This window comes from Equus przewalskii, chromosome 1 (assembly GCF_037783145.1).
Source record: "Equus przewalskii isolate Varuska chromosome 1, EquPr2, whole genome shotgun sequence".
NCBI lineage: Eukaryota > Metazoa > Chordata > Mammalia > Perissodactyla > Equidae > Equus > Equus przewalskii.
In genome coordinates, this window is record NC_091831.1 from 183,161,266 (window position 1) to 183,183,328 (window position 22,063).

Here is a 22,063-nt window from a genome sequence, read left to right on the forward strand (position 1 = left end):
ATTCAAAATACAATGTAAACTTATATCCCAATATAAATGATCTACTCTATAACAGTAGCCAGTAAAAATAAGTTAGTTTACTTATTTTGAAATTTTATTAGAGATGACAATTCAAGTACTTACAAAAATTTGAGACTACAATAAAATTGTAGCAATGTAAAAGTTACAGGAATTTAATGGAATTTAGCCACATATATAAGAAGAATTAGAAACCAGGAATGCAAGGTTGGTTCAGCATCCAAAAATTGGTTAATGTAATACACCATATTAATACAATAAAGAAATAACAGAAAAATCCAAACTTACAAAGTTTACACATGCTATACTAATCAGCTGGAAAGTTCCAAAGATAACTTTTTAATGCATTCTAATTTCATAGGAGAGGAAGAGTAACTCCCTAATGCTCAGTAATCAAGGGAACCTGCCTGCCCAAATGTCCTCTTCCAGGTCCCTTACTACAGGGACAAGTGATCACTTTCTCAAGTATAAAAGCTTATTGAGGGGCCAGCCCCATGGCCTAGTGGTTACGTTCAGCGTGCTCCACTTCGGCAGCCCAGGTTCTGTTCCTGGGCATGGACCTACACCACTCATTGATGACCATGCTGTGGTGGTGACTCACATATAAAATAGAGGAAGACTGGCACAGACATTAGCTCAGGGCAAATCTTCCTCAAGCAAAAAGAGGATGATTGGCAATAGATGTTAGCTCAGGATGGATATTCCTCAGCAAAAAAAAAAAATGTTAATTGAATTACTTTACCCCAGTTATTACAAGTACCTGGCAGATCCTTGGAGGTCCTGAGGCCCACTAATAATAATAAAAAAAAAAACCAAAAACAAGCTAAGTGGTTAGTAAACTGAAGATTCACATTGGAAAAAACCTGATTTCTCAGAATACTACAGCTAGCACTAAAGTGCTCGATAACATACTTTTAGTTCACATAACTACATTGCTTTTAAATAAAAGCTAACAGATAAACAAAGGTCAAATTCATGTGGTATAGCAATTTCTCTTTCCTTGAAAATAAACTCTTACTTACTCAAAATATTTTCCTTTTAAAGACTGACACCTGAGCTAACATCTATTGCCAATCTTCTTTTTTTGTTCTTCTCCCCAAAGCCCCCCAGTGCAAACTTACATACTCCAGTTGCAGGTCCTTTTGGCTCTGCTGTGTGGGACACCACCTCAACATGACGTGATGAGCAGTGCTCGGTCCACACCCAGGATCTGAACCGGTGACACCCTGGGCCACGGAAGCGGAGCACACAAACTCAACCACTGGGCCACAGGGCTGGTCCCTCAAAAGATCATTTTAAACTCCTTTCTACATTTATCAAGTTGTTCTAATTTTCTACTAGAACTATAAAAGGTTTAAGTATACTCCTGAAAACTATGTTATCTTGCAAACATGTCATGGCTCTATGAAGGATTACTCACGAAGTAATGGGTTAAGAACTCTCTTCAGTAGTTCGCCCTTAGGTGCACTGGCTATTATTTCAGTCAACCTGTGAAATAAAATTGACATGCCTCTCACTGTCTTATATTTAATAAACCTTACAGCAATACTGCTATCCACAACACTTTCACATGCATCAATCTGCCTGATCTTCACAGTACTCTAAGAGGAATTAGTTCACTTTGTAGGTAAGAAAATGAGTCTTAAAGGAATTTATACAAGGTAAGTGGGTTCCTAACAGCATACCGGGACTTGAAACCAGGTTTTCTGAGAAAAATCAATACTTTTCAACTAAGTCATATTGCTTATCATCAATGCGCCGATATAGGTCATTGAAAGAGACATTTTTATAACAGTTAAATGTTGTCTGTGGAGGCTAATGATGTATCTTAACACCTGAAATGGCTTTACCTATTTAAGCATTTAATAAGAACTCTTAAGGATGTTGTGGGCGACTGTAGTCCCCAGATCAGCAGCATCCACATCACCTGAGAACTTGTTAGACACGTAAAAATTCCTGGACCCCACACCACATATACTGAATCAGAAAGGGGAGGGAGGGGCAGAAATCAATGTTTTACCAATCACCCCCATGACTGTGGGCTGTTAGTCAGCAAAGTCTTCCAGCCCAGAAGAGTACAGCTACAATTGGCACCCTATCCCACCGCACTCCCTTTTCTTAGCTAAACCAGAATTTCGTTCTCCTTTTGCACTCTGCCCAAGATATCCATCTGTCTTCTCACAGAATAGCTAATAAGACCCCTTGCTTTACCAAGAAATCACAAGCATCTGAAACAACACCAAACTTAGATTAAAAAGACAAACCCTGCTCCTCCCAAATAAGGCTAAATTGCTTACCTGCACATTTATGTAGTTTGAGCAGTCCAAATTTAATTATTTTATGCTAGTAAACAAAATATTTTCTGTGACAGTTTTCATATTCTGACATGACTTATCTCACCTTTCAATACAACATGAAATGAGTTTATAAACAAAACATGTTACCTTTCCAAGGTAAGCAAAGGCTCAGCAGCTCTAGCATGATCAACTGGATAGCGTTCACGAACAGCAAACTTAACATCATCTGACTCATCAGTCCGAAATCTTAGGATATTTAAAATTAGATATTCATAATCTGTAAGAACAATGTTCCCCTGTAATAGAATAAAATAATTGCTTTTACCAAATCATTCTTGAAACTTCTTAAAAATTGAGAAAGAAAATGTAGTCTCTTAAAAACCTAATCAAGGCCACAGAAATGAAGTTACAAACAAAAAGCATTTGAGTCACATCTAAACAGTGCTCCTTGCACTTGCCCAGCAGAGACTGTGAAATAAGATAAACAAATTTAAAGACTCCAAGTCTGAATCATAACAAAGAAGTCAGAGCAACTTTAAACTCATCGTCTGATGGTTCTGCAGAAGTCACTAACAGAAGCACGAGAAGCAATTAACACCTTGATGACCACCAGCCGACCTTACTGTTGCACTTTCGTGAGGCAGGTCTACAAACACAGTTTACTAAGAAAAACAGAACAGATACACACTTCAGAAGCCAAGCAAAGACTTATTTATACTTTCACCTGCAATTTGTCTTTTGATAGCAATAGTTACATGGCAGAATCAATAAAGGTAGTTATAACCTTTGCCCAAGTAATTCCACACTTGGCCTAGTAAGTCAATAAAACCAAAAGGTACCTGCTTAAAGAAATTCACTGCAGTTTATTTACAATAGAAAAAACTGGAAACAGCCTAAATATAAAAATTGGGGAAATTGTTAAATAAATGATATATTAAACATAACAAAAGGTGTAAAAGCTGTTAACTTATGAAGATTATGTAAAAAATTGTAGGAAAATGTTTATAATGTTAAGTAAAAAAACAGCCTGACACAAAAAATTCTGTATCCTAGGAAGTAGAAAGCAAATATAGGGAAAAATGAAAATATTTATTAATGAGTTAGGATTTTTAACAGTCCCCTCTGATGATCATAATGTCTAAAATTATTTTTGATTACACACACACAGCTACTTTCATTGTCTCTTGGCCTGATTTACTTACAGAGGTGCAGCAAAAAATGTTAATTAATATATATAAACCTCCTTGTACTATAGTCAGCAAATCTAGAGCCACATGGTATTAAGCAATTACTAAAGCAATAAACTTCACTGCTGCCTGGAGAATTCATACAAAATTTGGAATTTTATTTTCAACAGTCTATTACTTGAGAAATTTAAAAATTATTTTTTTCTCCTAATTCATAACTATGAAACCAAACCAAAAAAAAATGATCACTACCAGTCTTATCTGTGACACATCTATAAATGTAGGAAAATTCCTCTCTACTTCAAGTCATTCAAATCTGCAGGAAGTGACCATCCCTTCCTACAGGTAGGCTAGGATCCTACATGCCACAGAATAGGTAGAAGGCCGGGTGCTCAGGAGAGCTGTGTGGACAACAGTTCTACATACGAAGTACAACCTTGGTTCCTTACAGTGAGCTTGTCATAGCTAATTAAATGAGATTTATTCTCAAACACGACACTACAGGTTTGACCTTGGTGACACAATCAATTTGCTTAATTGTATCCTAGTAAAAGAAAGGACAAATTCTTATTGAACCTATGTAAATATACACATTGCCATTAGCAGTAAAAAAAAAACAAAACAAAAACTTGAGTAAAAGGCATTTGTTTCTAAACTCTAAGGGATCAATGAGAGCCAACTGCCATTTAAAGACCATATCAATTTGCAGTTTGCAAATTTCAATTTGCAAAAGTATATTCTACTAAATTAAAGGTCAAAGAAAGGTAAAGAGCTGTATCATATAACCATCAAAAAAATAATACCAACAATATTCTGAAAAAAATAATCACAATTAGATTCTCTCCAGTTTATTCAGTCCTGTGTAATTAATTCTGATTATCCTAGATCACAGGTTAGCACTCTATTTTCACGAAAGCATCTGACTCTGGACTAAAAAGTCTTATAAATCCTAACTTGGTCCCCAATACAGTCTGGCATCTGTCTAAGCAGGATCAGCCTAAACAACTGGAATCTATTATTTAAGAGCAGGGGTCAACAAACTTTTTCTGTAAAAGGCAAGAGAGTAAATATTTTAGGATTTGTGGGCCACATATGAACTCTGTTGCATAGTCATCTTTTTCTTTTTTTAAATCTAAAAACCATTCCTTAGCTCACAGGCAGTACAAAAAGGGGTCACAGGCTGTAGTTTATCAACTCCTATTTCTTTTTTTTTTTTCTGCTGAGGAAGATTTGTCTTACCATCCGTTACCAGTCTTCCTCTATTTTGTATGTGAGCCACCATCACAGCACGGCCACTGACAGAGGAGTGGTGTAGGTCTGCTCCTGGGAACCGAACCCAGGTTGCCAAAGTGGAGCACACCAAACTTAACCACTAGGCCACTGGGGCTGGCCCTCATTGACTCCTATTTAAGAGTATCTGGTACATCCTCTCCACCAAGGTTCTGAGACTGCCTTCTTTGTTGAAGATCCAATTTATAATGACAAAATTATATACAGAGTAGCCAGGAGGCAGGGATAGGATGGGGGGTGTTACTGTCAAGGAGGATTTCTGTATCTGATTGCAGTGGTGGTCACAGGAATCAACAAACGTAAAACATATACAACCCGGGAGTGACATCAGCAACATGGCGAAGTGAGCAGTTTTCTTTGTCTCTCCCCCTTTGAATATACAACTAATTGGACATTCATCGGTCAACAAAGGATATCCACACAGCATCTCAGGATGCCTGAGAGACCCATGCTGCTACACATCGGAAGGTAGACGGACATCCCCCCAGGAGAAGGTGGAGTAGGTGAAAACTCTCTGACCCCTGACCCCTAGACAGCCTAGTACCTGCAAGCAACTTTCTTCCAGTGCACATGCTCATAGCATTGCCACACACCAAGGGTGGGCGTGTGTGCACATCAGTGGAGCGACAGTAGGAACAGGTGACTACAGCCCTACCTAAGCGCCCCACAATTGCCCCTAAGCCCAGTGGGAAAATCCACGGTCCCACAGCAGCAGAAGGGAAAGCCTCTACTCGGCATTAGCGGAGAGGCCCCACTCAGCATTCAGAACACTGGGAGGCTCTGGGACAGGAGGATCCCAGGCAGGGCAGCAGCCCGCTAGCCACCTCTGTCTCACGGACTCCAGCAGTGTCCCAGAGGGGGCAGGGGACATCCAGTGAGCCCATGTGAATGGGCAGGGGCAGGCTGGACCCCAGCGGCTCTGCTCAGCGGTCCACGGGGAAAATTCACAGTCCCACAGCAGCTGCAGACAAAGCCTCTACTCAGCATTAGTGGAGAGGCCCTCCCCAGCATTCAGAACGCTGGGAGGCCCCGGGGCAGGAGGATCATGGGTGGGGCAGCAGCCTGCCAGCCGCTTCTGATTCATGGTCTCCTGCTGTCGCCCAGAGGGGGCAAGGGTCACCCAGTGAGCCAGTGTGAGTGGGTAGTGGCAGGCTGGGGTCCCAGCAGGCCTGCTTGGTGGTCCAGGGGGAAAATCCACAGTCTCACAGCAGCCACAGTGAAAGCCTCTGGGCAGCATTAGTGGAGAGGCCCTGCCTGGCAATCACAAGGCTGGAAGGCCCTGAGGCAGAAGTAGCACAGCTGGGTGAGCCAACCACATACTGCAGAAGATACCCATAGCTCTGCTGTGGCCCATAGTGGACAAGTGAGATTTTGCGGGCCCTGACAGTGACAGAGCTGCGAATCTAGGTGAACCTGCTCCCAGCCGCTGTGAAAGCCAATAACACTCCTGCAGACCCTAAGGAGGGAGCGTGTCTAGGTGGTCTGCGACAGTAGGCACCAGCAACCTGAGGCCCCCTTGTGATTGTCCCCACAGCTGACGAGAGACCTCACAGGACCACTGTGACTACGAGGAGGGGCCCAGGTCCGGTCAGCAACAGCTGACAGGGATCCTGGTCAGTGTAGATTAAACAGCTGTCCCCCCTCCCACCCCCGCCACTCCAGCAGTAGCAAGTAGAAGCAGTAACCAAACTCTATCTCTATGCGGAGGCACAAATCCACGCCATCAAGCAGTATGAAAAAAATATATTAAATCTCCAGAACAGAAAGAAAATGACAAGTACCCAGAAAACAATCCCAAAGACAATGAAATCTATAACATAAATGACAATGAATTCAAAACAGCCATCATTAAAAAACTCAATGAGTTAAAAGACAATACAGATAGATAACTCAATGAGTTCAGGAGCTATGTCACAAAAGAGCTTGATACTATAAAGAAGAACCAATCGGAAATATTGGAGATGAAGAACACAATGGAGGAGATTAAGAAAAATCTGGACTCTTTGAACAGTAGGGTCGATAATTTGGAGGACAGAATTAGCAATTTGGAGGACAGGAATATAGAAATGCTGCAGACAGAGGAGGAGAGAGAACTAAGACTAAAAAGAAATGAAGAAACTCTCTGAGAATTATCCGACTCAATTAGGAAATGCAACATAAGGATCATAGGTATACCTGAGGGAGAAGAGAAGGAGAAGGGGGCAAAAAGCCTGTTCAAAGAAATAATGGCTGAAACTTCCCAAACCTTGGGAGAGAGATGGAACTCTACGTGACAGAAGCCAATAGATCTCCAAATTTTATTGATGTAAAAAGACCAACCCCAAGGCATATAGTAGTGAAGCTTGCAAAAGTCAATGACAAAGAGAAAATACTAAGGGCAGGAAGGCAGAAGAAATAACCTACAAAGAAACCCCGATAAGGCTGTCAGCACATTTCTCAGCAGATACCTCACAGGCCAGAAGAGAGTGGAGTGATATATTCAAAACTCTGAAGGACAAAAAATGCAGCCAAGAATACTCTATCCAGCGAAAATATCCTTCAAATATGGAGAAATAAAAACTTTCCCAGATAAACGAAAGTTAAGGGAATTCATTGCCACAAGAAATGCTCAGGAAGACCCTCATAGCTGAAAAATCAAAAAAAGGAAAGGGGCTACAAAACCCAGAGCAAAGGAGATAAGTAGAAAGACAAAATCAGAAAGTTGCAGCTCTCCATCAGAACAGGTTAGCAAAGGCTAAGTATAACATTAAAGATAAGAGGAAGGGAAACACCAAGAATAAATATAATCTTGTCATTTTAACCAGAAACTCACAACACAAGGAAGAAAAAAAAAATCTGACAATAACAACCTAGAAGGGGAAGAGGAAAAGGATGGAACGTCTTAATCTAAGGAAATAAAAGGCTATCAGAAAATGGACTATCTCATCTATGAGACGTTTTATACAAACGACTTGGTAACCACTAAACAAATAACAAGAACAAAGACACAAACTACAAATAAGAAGAAAGCCAATATAGAAATCTACCTACCTGAATTAGTAGTCCAAAAATCATGGGAGAAGAAACAAAGGAAGTCCAAGAGAACCAGAAAACAAGTGATAAAATGGCAGTGTTAGGCCCTCACATTTCAATAATCACACTAAATGTAAACGGACTGAATTCTCCAATCAAAAGACACAGAGTGGCAGGATGGATTACAGAACAAGACCCAACAATATGCTGCCTCCGGGAAACACACCTCAGGCCCAAAGACAAACACAGACTCAAAGTGGAGGGATGGAAGACGATACTCCAAGCTAATAATGAACATAAGAAAGCAGGTGTTGCCATACTTATATCAGACAAAGTAGACTTCAGAGCAAAACAGATAAAGAAAATCAAAGAGGGGCAGTTTATAATGATAAAAGGGACACTCCACCAAGATGACATAACATTTATAAATATATACGCACCCAACACAGGAGCACCAAAATTTGTAAAGCAACTATTAACAAAACTAAAAGGAAACATCAACAACAATACAATAGTAGTAGGGGACCTCAACACCCCATTAACACCAATGGATAGATCATCCAGACTGAAAGTCAACAAGGAAATTATAGAATTAAATGAAACATTAGACCAGATGGACTTAATATATATATACAGAACACTGCATCCAAAAACAGCAGGTTACACATTCTTCTCAAGTGCGCATGGAACATTCTCAAGGATAGACCACATCTTGGGAAACAAAGCAAAGCTCAACAAATTCAAGAGGGTTGAAATAGTATCAAGCATCTTTTCTGATCATAATGCTATGAAACTAGAAATCAACTATGAGAATAAAGCTGGGAAAGAGGCAAAAATGTGCAGACTAGGGGGCTGGCCCCGTGGCCAGGTTAAGTGCGCGCGCTCCGCTGCAGGCAGCCCAGTGTTTCGTCGGTTCGAATCCTGGGCGCGGACATGGCACTGCTTGTCAGACCACGCTGAGGCAGCGTCCCACATGCCACAACTAGAGGAACCCACAACGAAGAATACACAACTATGTACCAGGGGGCTTTGGGGAGAAAAAGGGAAAAAATAAAATCTTTAAAAAAAAAAAAAAAAAGTGCAGACTAAACAACATGTTACTGAACAAACAATAGATTAGTGAAGAAATTAAAGAAGAAATCAAATATTACCTGGAGACAAATGAAAATGAAAACACACCATACCAACTCATTTGGGACGCAGCAAAAGCGGTCCTAAGAGGGAAATTCACTGCAATACAGGCTCACCTCAATAAACAAGAAAAATCTCAGATAAGAAATCTCAAACGACATCTAACAGAATTAGAAAAAGAACAAACAAAGCCCAAAGTCAGTAGAAAGAGGGAAATAATAAAAATTAGAGCAGAAATAAATGATATTGAAACAAAAAAGACAGTAGAAAAGATCAATGAAAAAAAGAGTTGGTTCTTCAAAAGAAAAACCAAATTGACAAACCCTTAGCCAGACTCACTAAGAAAAAAAGAGAGAAGACTCAAATAAATAAAATTAGAAATGAGAGAGGAGAAATCACAACAGATACCACAGAAATACAAAGGATCATAAGAGAATACTATGAAAAACTATATGCCAACAAACTAGACAACCTAGAAGAAATGGATAAATTCTTAGACTCTTACAACCTCCCAAAACTGAAGCAGGAAGAAATAGAGAATCTGAATAGACCAATCACAAGTAAAGAAATTGAAACAGTAATCAAAAACCTCCCCAAAAATAAAAGTCCAGGACCAGACAGCTTCTCTGGAGAATTCTACCAAACAATTAAAGAAGATTTAATACCTATCCTTCTCAAACTATTCCAGAAAATTGAGGAAGATGGAGCACTCCCTAACACATTCTATGAAGCCAACATCACCCTGATCCCAAAACCTGACAAGGACAACACAAAGAAGGAAATCTACAGGCCAATATCACCGATGAACATAGATGCAAAAATCCTCAACAAAATTTCGGGAAACTGAATACAGCAATACATTAAAAAGATTATACATCATGATCAAGTGGGACTTATACCAGGGACACAGGGATGGTTCAACATCCACAAGTCAATCAATGTGACACACTACATTAACAAAATGAGAAACAAAAACCACATGATCATCTCAATAGATGGAGAGAAAGCATTTGACATGATCCAACATCCATTTATGATAAACACTCTCAATAAAATGTGTATAGAAGGAAAGTACCTCAACAGAATAAAGGCCATATATGACAAACCCACAGCCAACATCATACTCAATGGGCAAAAACTGAAAGCCATCCCTCTGAGCACAGGAACAAGACAAGGGTGTCCACTCTCACCACTCTTATTCAACATAGTACTGGAGGTTTTGGCCAGAGCAATTCGGCAGGAAAAAGAAATAAAAGGAATCCAAATAGGCAATGAAGAAGTGAAACTCTCGCTGTTTGCAGACGACATGATCTTATATATAGAAACCCCCAAAGAATCCATAGGAAAACTATTAGAAATAATCAACAGCTACAGCAAAGTTGCAGGGTATAAAATCAACATACATAAATCAGTAGCATTTCTATACTTTAACAACAAACTAACAGAAAAAGAACTCAAAAACTCAATCCCATTCACAATCACAACAAAAAGAATAAAATACCTTGGGGTAAATTTAACCAAGCAAGTGAAAGACCTATACAACGAAAACTACAAGACCTTCCTGAAAGAAATGGATGACAACATAAAGAGATGGAAAGACATTCCATGCACATGGATTGGAAGAATAAACGTAGTTAAAATGTCCATTCTACCTAAAGCAATCTACAGATTCAATGCTATCCCAATCAGAATCCCAATGACATTCTTTACAGAAATTGAACAAAGAATCCTAAAATTCATATGGGGCAACAAAAGACCCCGAATTGCTAAAGCAATCCTGAGAAGGAAGAACAAAGCTGGAGGCATCACAATCCCTGACTTCAAAGCATACTACAAAGCTACAGTAATCAAAACAGCATGATACTGGTACAAAAACAGATGCACAGATCAATGGAACAGAATTGAAAGCCCAGAAATAAAACCACACATTTACGGACAGCTAATCTTCAACAAAGGAGCTGAGGGCCTACAATGGAGAAAAGAAAGTCTCTTCAACAAATGGTGCTGGGAAAACTGGAAAGCCACATGTAAAAGAATGAAAATTGACCATTCTTTTTCACCATTCACAAAAATAAACTCAAAATGGATCAAAGACCTAAAGATTAGGCCTGAAACAATAAGTCTTCTAGAAGAGAATATAGGTAGTACACTCTTTGACATCAGTATCAAAAGGATCTTTTCAGACACCATAACTCCTCAGACGAGGGAAACAACAGAAAGAATAAACAAATGGGACTTCATCAGACTAAAGAGCTTCTTCAAGGCAAGGGAAAACAGGATTGAAACAAAAAAACAACCTACTAGTTGGGAAAAAATATTTACAAGTTATTTATCTGACAAATGGTTAATCTCCATAATATATAAAGAACTTACACAGCTCAACAAGAAAAAAATCAAACAACTTGATCAAAAAATGGGCAGTGGACATGAACAGACATTTCTCCAAAGAAGATATACGCATGGCCAATAGGCACATGAAAAGATACTCATCATCACTAATCATCAGGGAAATGCAAATCAAAACTACACTAAGATATCACCTTACACCTGTTAGAATGGCAAAAATAACCAAATCAAAAAGTGACAAATGTTGGAGAGGTTGTGGAGAAAAAGGAACCCTCATACACTGTTGGTGGGAATGCAAACCGGTGCTATGGAAAACAGTATGGAGATTTCTCAAAAAATTAAAAATAGAAATACCTTATGACCCAGCCATCCCACTACTGGGTATCTATCCAAAGAGCTTGAAGTCAGCAATTCCAAAAGTCCCATGCACCCCTACGTTCACTGCAGCATTATTTACAATAGCCAAGATGTGGAAGCAACCTAAGCGCCCATCAACTGATGACTGGATAAAGAAGATACGGTATATATATATATATATATATATATATATATATATACACAATGGAATACTACTCAGTCATAAAAAAGGATAAAATGGTCCCATTCACAACAACATGGATGGACCTTGAGGGTATTATGTTAAGCGAAATAAGCCAGATAGAGAAAGATGAACTCTGTATGACTCCACTCATAGGTGGAAGTTGAACATACAGACAAAGAGAACTGATTGGTGGTTATCAGGGGAAAAGGGGGGGAGGGAGGGCACAAAGGGTGAAGTGGTGCACCTACAACATGACTAACAATAATGTACAACTGAAATTTCACAAGGTTGTAAACTATCATAATCTTTATAAAAAGTTTTTAAAAAGTACACAACCACATGCATACATTGCACCAATATCAGTTTCCTGATTTTGAGACTGTACTATACTTATGTAAGATGTAACAACTGAGGGAAACTGAGTGAAGGGTACATCACTCTCTGTTCTATCTCTGCAACTTCCTGGCAATCTACAATCATTTCAAAACAAGAAAGTTTTTAAAAAATCTTTTAAAAGAAGGTGTCATACAAATGTTTAAAATTGACCACTATCTGAGACCACATACAAAAATCAATTCCAGGTGGGCAGCAGCTGCAGCTGCTCTTGCCTCAGGGAAGGGGGCAAAAAGATGGTTCCAAGAATCACTGGCAAAGAGAAGTGCATAGACAATTAAAGACAAGTGCAAGGATTGGCACCTGGTCGTGCTGTCCTGTCCCACATCCAGGTCAGTAACTAACAGAGGTATGTTCACTTTGTGACAGTCAACTAAATTGTAGACTTATGAAGTATGTGTCACACTGCTAATAAAAAGCTTAAAATTATTACAAGCACGTTGTAAAAACATTCATAAGAAATAAAAAACAAATAGCTCAATGTTATTTTTTTTTTTAAAGATTTTATTTTTCCTTTTTTCTCCCCAAAGCCCCCCAGCACATAGTTGTCTATTTTAGTTGTGGGTCCTTCTAGTTGTGGCATGTGGGATGCCACCTCAGCATGGCTTGACAAGCAGTGCCATGTCTGCACCCAGGATCTGAACCGGCAAAACCCTGGGCCGCCAAAGTGGAGTGCAAGAACTTAACCACTCCACCCCGGGGCTGGCTCCTCAGCATTATTATTTTTAAAAACTGCATGGTATTCTATTATTTGGGTTTCCCCTAATTACTTAACCAATCTCTTACTCAAAGACATTTAGTTTTGAATAACAGAGTAGCTTGGAGTCTGGCTACAAGAGAAAAATCCCACAGATGAGGAACAACTGAGGACCAATTTACACCTAAGAGCTGTGATAAGTCCAGCCCAACTGACTCACGCAAAAAATAAATGGGAACATTTAAGGGATGACAATTATGAAGAAATGGAGAGGGGAAAAAACACAAAAAACAGAGACATTTAGGTTATTTCCAAGTTTTAACTATTATCAACACTATGATGAATATCCTTGGTATGCTCCTTCCTAAGCACTTGTCTCATTTAATTCTTAAGATAAATTCCTAGAAGTGGAATTCCTGGGTCAAAGCTCACACACAAAAATCTGAAAAATCATGTTCTATATATCAAATAATCTTCCAAAAATAATGTTCTAATCTGCCCTTGTTCCTCTACATTCTTCCTAATGCTGGTTCTCGTCAAACTTTCCAATTGCTTATCTTTTGGCACAGAAAGAAAAAAAGGAAGGCAAGGAGGAATAAAAATATCTTTGTTTTTATTTTTCAGTAATTCATGAATTTTGACACGTATTCATGCTTTTATGAGCTCTTTGCGTTTATTCTTTTTTAAATTGTCTAATCAAGCACTTCGCCCATTTTTCCACTTGAGTCCTTTGTGGAAACTGCCCGTTAAGGTTATGAACATCTTTTACCATACAAGTTAAAATATTTTTCCCCAGTTCTTTATCTTTTGATATAGTTCACAGTGTTTTTTGCCTTACGCAGTTTCAAAATTAAGTAGTCATATCTATTATCTATCAGTACTTGTTTTCACTGTTACGCTTAGAAGTCTTTTTCATCCCAAATTCATCAATCTTAATCCATATTTTCACCTAGTACTTCTATGGTTTCACTTTTTTAATTTGAATTTTTTATGCATATAGAATTTATTTTGCTGTAAGTAGCTCATGAAACATTTCCCAGACAGAATTTGGTGACCAATGGGAAGAGTGAGAGGCAACAAGCAAGAATGGTGAGGCCATCAGTAGTCTTCCAATGACCGATGTCACTATAAAAACACCGCAATGTCCCTCAGTCTCAACTGATGTCTTATTTATGACACATCTGACTATTTTCTGGATGCACCACACTAGTCCTGAAATATAAAGCACCAGATAATTTCTTCAATTCTCAGATCGTCATCTCCTACATTCATAATGCTATTTTAAACGGGTACGGTCTACCTAAATTCTGACCTCCAGATAAAATGAAGGTTATTACTGAAAAATTATATTTTATTTGTGTGGTACTTGATTACTATCCTAATGTATCAATAGCCTTTGACACAGAAAAAACGTTCCCCACCCATGTTTTACAGCACTATTACATGAATAATTAACAACATATGATGAATTCTCCTTCATCCCATCCCCCAAATTTAACTTACCCTATCGTAGAGCTCAATGATTAAGTGATAAGCAGCTTCATCACTTCCAAATTGAAAATCTACAATTCTATCCACACCAAGCTGTTTTGCACTGACTAATCTCCGACTCTTCAAATGTTTTCGGCACTAGCAAGAAACAGAAGAAAAAGGCATTTTATAGTAAAAGTGAATTCCTAATCATTTGGTACTGGTTTATGAATAAGTTTCTTCTTTTCATTACTACCAAGAATAACATTTTAAACGTAGTAAATAAAACAGCATAGTCATAAAATGAAAGCTTGCAGGTGATAATTAGAGGAAAAACATTTTACTTCAGACAACTTTTACTGCTAACTCTGACACAATATTTTATATTCAATTTTTAAGTAGACAATGACAGACCTAGAACTTAATTTATCTTGTTGCTTTTATACCACTGCTAAAACCCTCGTTCCTGCCCTCGTGACCTCACTCAAAACCATAACTTTGTTTTAAGTCTCTGTCTACTCCCATCTTTTAAATATCCCAAATTTCCTTTCAAGTGCTTCTGTTCAAAATTAATTAGTGGTTTCCCTAATCTTCCACTTAAAATTCAAATTATGAACCATGAACTTATTGGGATTCTACAAATTAGTCTTCTAAATTACATCCAATTACCCTCTATCCCCACAAATTTTATTAATATAACCCAAACACAGAATTTTTATGGTACTGTCCCCAAGCTTTTGATCAACCCAGCTCATAACCAAATATAATAACTCTTATTCTTTATTAAATCCCGTTTCTCCTATCCTTAGTCATAACGTTCTTGTTCTTATTAGCAATTAAAATTAGCATGCTAAACCCCAATACAAATTATTTGGTAAATACCTATTGTTCTAGATTACACATACCAAGCTTTAGTACAAATATTTAAGTATGACACGGAGCAGAAACAAGAATACTCTGTAGCCCCTAAAAACCATCTTATAATTGTTTCTAATTTTGAATTTGAAAGACCCTTAGTCAAGACCAGAAAGAAAGAATGTTTTTTTCTTCAAGACTCAAATTCAAGACAAATTTTACAGAGAAATTAATCTAAAACCACCTTAAAACAAACAAACAAGAAATATACAGTCATTCTCAGAATTAACGCCAAATCTTTCATAACTAAGACAAGTTCTTCTCTAGACCTTACAGTTCAAATTTACTAAAATACTCATTTTATGTACTTATTTGGGCAGGCAGATATAAGAACACTTTTCAACCTTCATAAAATAAACAATCACCCTCTCCTAAAATTCAACAGTTCTGACTTAAGAGTGGCCTGTATTGATTTTGATGTAAACACTGACTTACATATAGTGCTATCTTTAAATCCCCAGGGAAAAACGACAATCCAGAGTCCCCCAGTAACACTTTTACTCAAGAAAAATAAAGTTAAAATGAAGATGGGGCCAGCCTCATGGCCAAGTGGTTAAAATTCACATGCTCTGCTTTTGCAGCTTGGGGTTCGCTGGTTTGGATCCTGGGCACAGACCTACACACTGCTCATTAAGCCATGCTGTGGCGGCATCCCACATCAAAGAACTAGAATGACTTACAACTAGGATACACAACTATGTGCTGGGGCTTTGGGGAGAAAAAAACAAAAAAAAGAGGAGGATTAGCAACAGTGTTAGCTCAGGGCCAATCTTCCTCACCAAAAAGTATACCTTAAAAAAAAAGAAGATAAAAGGTATTCTTGAAAGGAACAGAAGTCTGTAGCATGGAACGGTGAAAAAGGAAAGATTATCTATTATGAGTATAGATGGGCATATAGTACATATGTAGAGCTTGTTTTTCATTCATTTCCCTGTGAGTAACTTGGTGAAACAACTTTCTGTCGGTGCCACAAATCTATACTGGCGTCCCCAAAAGTGAGAACTGGGAACAATCACTGTGATTTATCACACACTGAAAATGACCCTGGCTGTGCCATACAACAGCTCTCTAAGTTATTTATAAAGTAAATAATGCTGCAAATAAAAAGTAAATTAACACTTTTGGCTCCATCGGAGGGAATCTTTCTACACATTTAGATTGACACGTACACCTAACTCATAAAACTCAAGATTTTTTTAGAGTGTTTGACCTCCTATTGGAGTAGCCTGATTTGGGGATATTTACCCAATTCCAGTATCATACGTCTTATTATCTGTTACATCATCTTTAAAACTAAAATTATAATATTTGTTCTTCATATCCACTGAGCTGTTAAACAAATGAAATATAAATTATTCATCTACTTTGAAAAACGCTATACAAACAAAAAGGGTAATTATTATTCAGGACAATCCCCAAAAGAACCATTTTGGGTTACTATTAAGTAAATTAAATTCTTAAGAATTTGATTATTTTATGACGGGCCTCGTGATTTGGGAAACACTTACCTAACTTGTAATCCAAAACAGACTCTAAGTTGCTGGGGATAAGGCTCTTCTCTGTAAAGCCTCTAATGAAATAACACAATGCCAAAACAAATACATTTCTGAAGGAAAGTGAGGAGGAGAGGAAGAAGGAAATTAATACATATGGAGCCCTAATACGTGTCAGGCATTGTGTTAGGTGCTTTACATGCTACTTCAATCAATCCTCACCAATAACCCCACAAAGGAGGCATTATCCACACTTTACATTTAAAGAAACTAAGTTCCAAGAGGTTAAGAAAGTTTTCTGGGTTATAAAATTATTTAGCGGCAAAACCATTAATTCAAAGTTAGGTATATCTATATGACTCTAACGTCTTTCCTCTGTACCACATGAACTTTCAGTATATCTGTAATGTCAATAAGCGAAGGGGTAACAAGTCAACAAACACACGATCTCAATTTTAATAGTAAAAAACAAAGAGAGAAATGAAAAGCAGAAAGATATAATGACTGGTAATATACTAACGTCACTGAAGATTGTCACAAAATACAGATTGGCAGCTCAAGAGTGAGCTGTGGAAGATAAGACTAGGAAAAGAGGAGGGGGAGGGCAGATCATAGAAAGCCAAGAATGCTAGGATATAGATTCACAAATTAGGGAATCATACAAGGTGAGATAACTAATGAAAATGATGCTTTAGAAAAATTAGGGTTGACCTAATACAGAACTTTTCTGACAGCAAGAAGTGGGGTGGAGTTAAGGGACTGCAAGGAAGACTGTTAGAAAAGCTTGAACTAGAATGAGGACTATGGGAACAGAAAGATGTGGAGCACAATGGGGTATAGAGAGGAGACAATAAACATTCACTCAATTTATCCCAGTGTCTACCAACTACTCTATCTCTATTTTATGTTTACTTTAGTCATAACAATAAGGAAAACCAAACAGCTTAAAACTTCAATTGCTCGTGACCAATCTCAGGGCCTTAAAATCCAGGTTCAAGTATAACTTAAAATTTACCTTCATGGCAAAACTAGACGGCATCATATTCTTAGGCCACTCAAATTCTGTTGTGTGAATTCGTATGCCAGATTCCAGTAATAGCGTTGCTTTAAAATCTGGTCTGTAGAAGAAAAGAGTCAAATTTTTCTTTAGGGCATTTGCCAACGCTAACTCGGTGAAACAGAATAAAAGTAAAAAAAAAAAAAAAAAATCAATACTCTCACGTTTAATGATCAAAGATAAAACAAGTCTATAAAATGCTCTTACTTCTGAAGACGAATAAGATACGTCTTGTTATCCACATCATAAACATTGTTTACTCTCATTCCTAGCAAGCTGCAAAGAGACAGGAAACAAGTAACAAGTCACACTTTATCACTCGAAACAGAAAACTTCCCGCGACGCGGCGGCGGAGGCGGCGGCAGCAGAGGCTGCGAGCCGGGACCTCCGACCCCGAGGACCGAGGCAACCGGGAGCAGAGTCTGAGGGCCACCAACCCTACTGCACTATGTAAGGACAAAGCGGCACAGCAGCCCGAGGAACCCCGCACAATGCCGTGCTTCTCTGAAATGACCCAATATTTTTTAGGACATAAAGTAAAATCGAATCCACTTAATTTATTACAAAAGAAAAAACGGTGAAGGAGGCGCTGGAAAACAGGACAAAGCTCACGCAGCTGAGCGACAGGAAGCACAGAACCCCGCGCTCAGGCCAGACGTGCCACCTGCAGCTACAACGGCGACGCCCCGTCTCCCCGGGGCGAGGAGGGTCCCAGACGCCAGGCCTCGCGTCCGGAGACCTCGGAGCAATGACCCCTCGGCCGTCCCGGCGCCCGCCTGGAGGCTCGCGCCTTACTAAGCGTCTGCCGCCAGCCCCGCGACGCAGGCCGACGCGGCGAGAGCCCGCAGCCCGGGGCCGGCGCGCCGGGGGCCAGGGCCGGACATCACGCGCTCGCCCGCCCGGGCCGCGCCGGGTCCACAGCGACGGCGCCGGGGGTCGGGGACGCGGGCCGCGCTCCCACCGCCGGCCCGCCCCCGCCGTGCAGCACCTGGCGTTCAGCTCCGCGAGCACGGCGCGGAGGTCCACGGTGCTGAAGCGGGTCTTCATGGCGCTGCGAGGGCGGCCGCCGCAGTCGTCCCCAGCGCCGGCCTGACTCAACGCCGCCGCTCGGGCGCGCAGGCGCACTTGGCGGCGCTCTACGGCCGCCCAGAGGACCCAAGATTCCTCGAGGCGAACGCGTTTGCGTCGCTTTGCTGTGGAGTCCCGCTGTCGAGCCGCCGTCGACTGGCTTTTCGTGGTACCAGAACAATTCGAAATAGACCCAAAGTGAAACTGCATGCCTTCCTGGAAAGCTGGCGGACTACTCCGACGACCTCGCCCCCGGGTGCTCCGGCCTTAGCCGCCTCCGTGGTGCCCCCTGCTGGTGGTGGTTCCCGAGCACGTCCTAGGGGCTGTCCCCGACCGGCGGCGGGGACCGGGGACGCCGGCGACCCGCCCTTCCCATTCAGGACTCGACGTGTAGGGTTTTGAGATGCACCGAGCGGAGCGGTTTCCTTGGCCTTGCGGTACCCTCGGCCATCGAGGCGCACCAGCCCCCAAAGGAGTTCCCGTCCGGACGGGCCGTCCCCGAGAACCTCCGGCGCACGTGGGGGCTCGTCCCACATCGCCCTGGTGTCCCTCGGCTCAGCGCAGCGCCCCGTATACAGTAGGGGCTCCATAGACGCTCGGCAACCTGAGCATTCGGGTGTTTCGTAGATAAGGGTGAAGTGAGATGAAGTAAGACAAGACTGCCCGCCCCGGGGGACTGGGGCGTCGCGGGAAAGGGTCGCGCAGAAGTGGAAAGCCCGCCCTGTCTGTCGTGTTGGGGCAGGACGCAGGTGGCAGGCTGCTTTGAGACGAGGACGCAAAAGAGACAGGGTCTCGCTATGTTGCCCAGGCTGGAGTGCAGTGGCTATTCACAGGCGCGATCCCACTACTGATCAGCACGGGAGTTTTGACCTGCTCCGTTTCCGACCTGGGCCGGTTCACCCCTCCTTAGGCAACCTGGTGGTCCCCCGCTCCCGGGAGGTCACCATATTGATGCCGAACTTAGTGCGGACACCCGATCGGCATAGCGCACGGCAGCCCAGAACTCCTGGGCTCAAGCGATCCTCCAGCCTCAGCCTCCCGAGTAGCTGGGACTACAGGCGCGCGCCACCGCGCCCGGCGCTCGGAGCCGGCCCGCGAGGATGCTTGAGGCTGCCGGCCGCGGGTCGCGACGACGAGAGTTCCCGCCAGCAGAGGGCGACCCTGAGCAGGACGGGCGCGTTGCCGTTTCAGAAGAAGGCAGCAACTGCAGGCTGTTGTAGCACGAACGGCACAGTAAACCACGCCGAATAGCTCGAAACATAAAATAAACCATTTGGAGGGTTTAGGAAAGACTGGAAGTCAAGTCGACTGTAGTCTAACCTGTAAAAGTGAGAGGTCTGACTGTGCATGAACAATGCTAAGGTTCTTATGCCGGCTTTGAAGGCATTCCCTAAAGAATGTCTAAATATTTTGCATAAAAGCAACCCGTATAAAAACTCAGCTTTGAAAGGGACAACACTCAGGTGCTTCTTTAAAGATAAAAACTGAAGTACCTTGTAGCAAACTCCCACCTTAGGGGCCTAGACCCACGTGATGGGAGCAGGATGCTAACTTAAGTGATACTGGGGACAGTCAGCCCATTGACTAACGCATAACATAGCTTCTGCTTTGTCTGCCAAGGAAAACATGCATCAGAAGAAAAATGGAAAAAAAATAGGTAAGGGAGAGAGATCAAGATAAGTGTAAAAATTACAGGGGAGCTGCATCATTTACTACTAAATTCTATCATTTCTAGTTTTTGAAGCAATTTCTCTATTTTGAGAAAATTCTAAACCAAGGATACTTGAGGATTTGTGGAAAAAGTAAGAGCAACAGGAGGTGGGCAAATCATCTTCTGATTTTCAAAAAGAAGATGAAAGTGAATATATGAAACCACAGGCAGGTGCTACTTGATGTGGATCAAGGCTGCCCCAGGGAGGGAAGCCCAAGGTGTTCTGGCCTACATGCCCGTCTATATCGTCCTCCAGAAGTACAGGACATCCTGACCTGATTCATATCTAAGGTTATACACTGTACAATAACCAAATCCTGATATGGGTTTCCCCACATTAAACCCAGCATATATGCGGTTAAAACCAAAGCACTCATTCCCTGCTTACTCCCTGGCTTCCTGGCTCCAGAATCCACCATCCTCCATGGAGACAGACACCGCCAAGGATAAGCACCTGGATTCATTATCTCCTCCCCACAAAGAGCTACGGGCTGGTGGGAAAGCTGCTGACCAGCAAGGTCACAGGCTCCCTCCTCTCTGCAAGTAGTCTCAAGGCCAAATACAGGCTGGTGGGAAAGCTCCAATCACCAAGGCCATATGGTCCCCCTCCCTTACCTAAAACCCCAAATAAAACCCCTTACTTTTAGCTTTTGGGGGAGTTTGGGATTTCAGCATTAGCTCCCCTCTCTGCTTGCTCAGTGCTGTGCAATAATAAAATTCCTATTTTCTTCCACTACACCCAGTGTCAGAGATTGGCTTGCTGTGCAATGGGTGAGCGAACACACTTCAGGTTCGATAATAAAATTCCTATTTTCTTCCACTACACCCAGTGTCAGAGATTGGCTTACTGTGCAATGGGTGAGCCAACACACTTCAGGTTCGATATCAACCCCACCTGCACTGATACCATCTTAAGAACTTTTTACATCATCTTTCCTTTGTCTAGTAAAAAATAACTCATGTACCCATGCCTTGTAAATTTAGCCCTACCCTCAACACATTGTAGCTTTTCACAGCCCATGGGTTCTGTTACCATGCTTGCAGCTCTTCACTGCCCACAGGTCCTGTCCGCATGCTATTCTCTGAATAAAGGAGCACTACCACCAGACCTTGAGAGTCCAAGAAATCTTTCTTTTGACTCCTTGGCTCGCCAAGCCCACATCATTTCTTTTGGTCGCCTGTACAGGGATCTTCCTTCACCACCTTGTGAGCTTAAGTTCTGGTAAGCACACTTTTCTTCCTTGTGCCTTCCTCTTTTTCAAGGATGGGTCTAAATTCACTTATTCATTGGGAACTTTCTTGGACAACTGTATGAATTCAACTTTGCTGCCCATGGCTACACTATGGGGCAAACGATGCCATTCAGCCCAAAGAGAATCAGTACCTTAAGGCTGTGGGTGATGAAGAATGAATTAATCCATTCCTTCCTAATCCTAT

At 41.1% G+C, this 22,063-nt stretch overlaps 1 protein-coding gene across 2 annotated transcripts in view; it reads right to left on the reverse strand.

Moving 5' to 3' along the window:
* NEMF (nuclear export mediator factor) overlaps positions 1 to 19,205 on the reverse strand; it is a 54,293-nt gene extending 35,088 nt beyond the window's left edge. For both annotated transcript variants that reach the window (XR_011530907.1, XM_070588686.1), the window contains exons 1-6: positions 18,836 to 19,205; positions 18,055 to 18,123; positions 17,806 to 17,908; positions 14,416 to 14,541; positions 2,463 to 2,611; positions 1,439 to 1,506 (exon numbers count right to left, since the gene is read on the reverse strand). Coding sequence is in view for 1 of the 2 variants with exons in the window: in XM_070588686.1 (XP_070444787.1) it covers positions 1,439 to 1,506; positions 2,463 to 2,611; positions 14,416 to 14,541; positions 17,806 to 17,908; positions 18,055 to 18,123; positions 18,836 to 19,125 (805 nt within the window). In the remaining variant the exon portion in view is untranslated. The remainder of the gene's footprint in view (positions 1 to 1,438; positions 1,507 to 2,462; positions 2,612 to 14,415; positions 14,542 to 17,805; positions 17,909 to 18,054; positions 18,124 to 18,835) is intronic.
* Between the last annotated feature and the right edge of the window lie 2,858 nt (positions 19,206 to 22,063).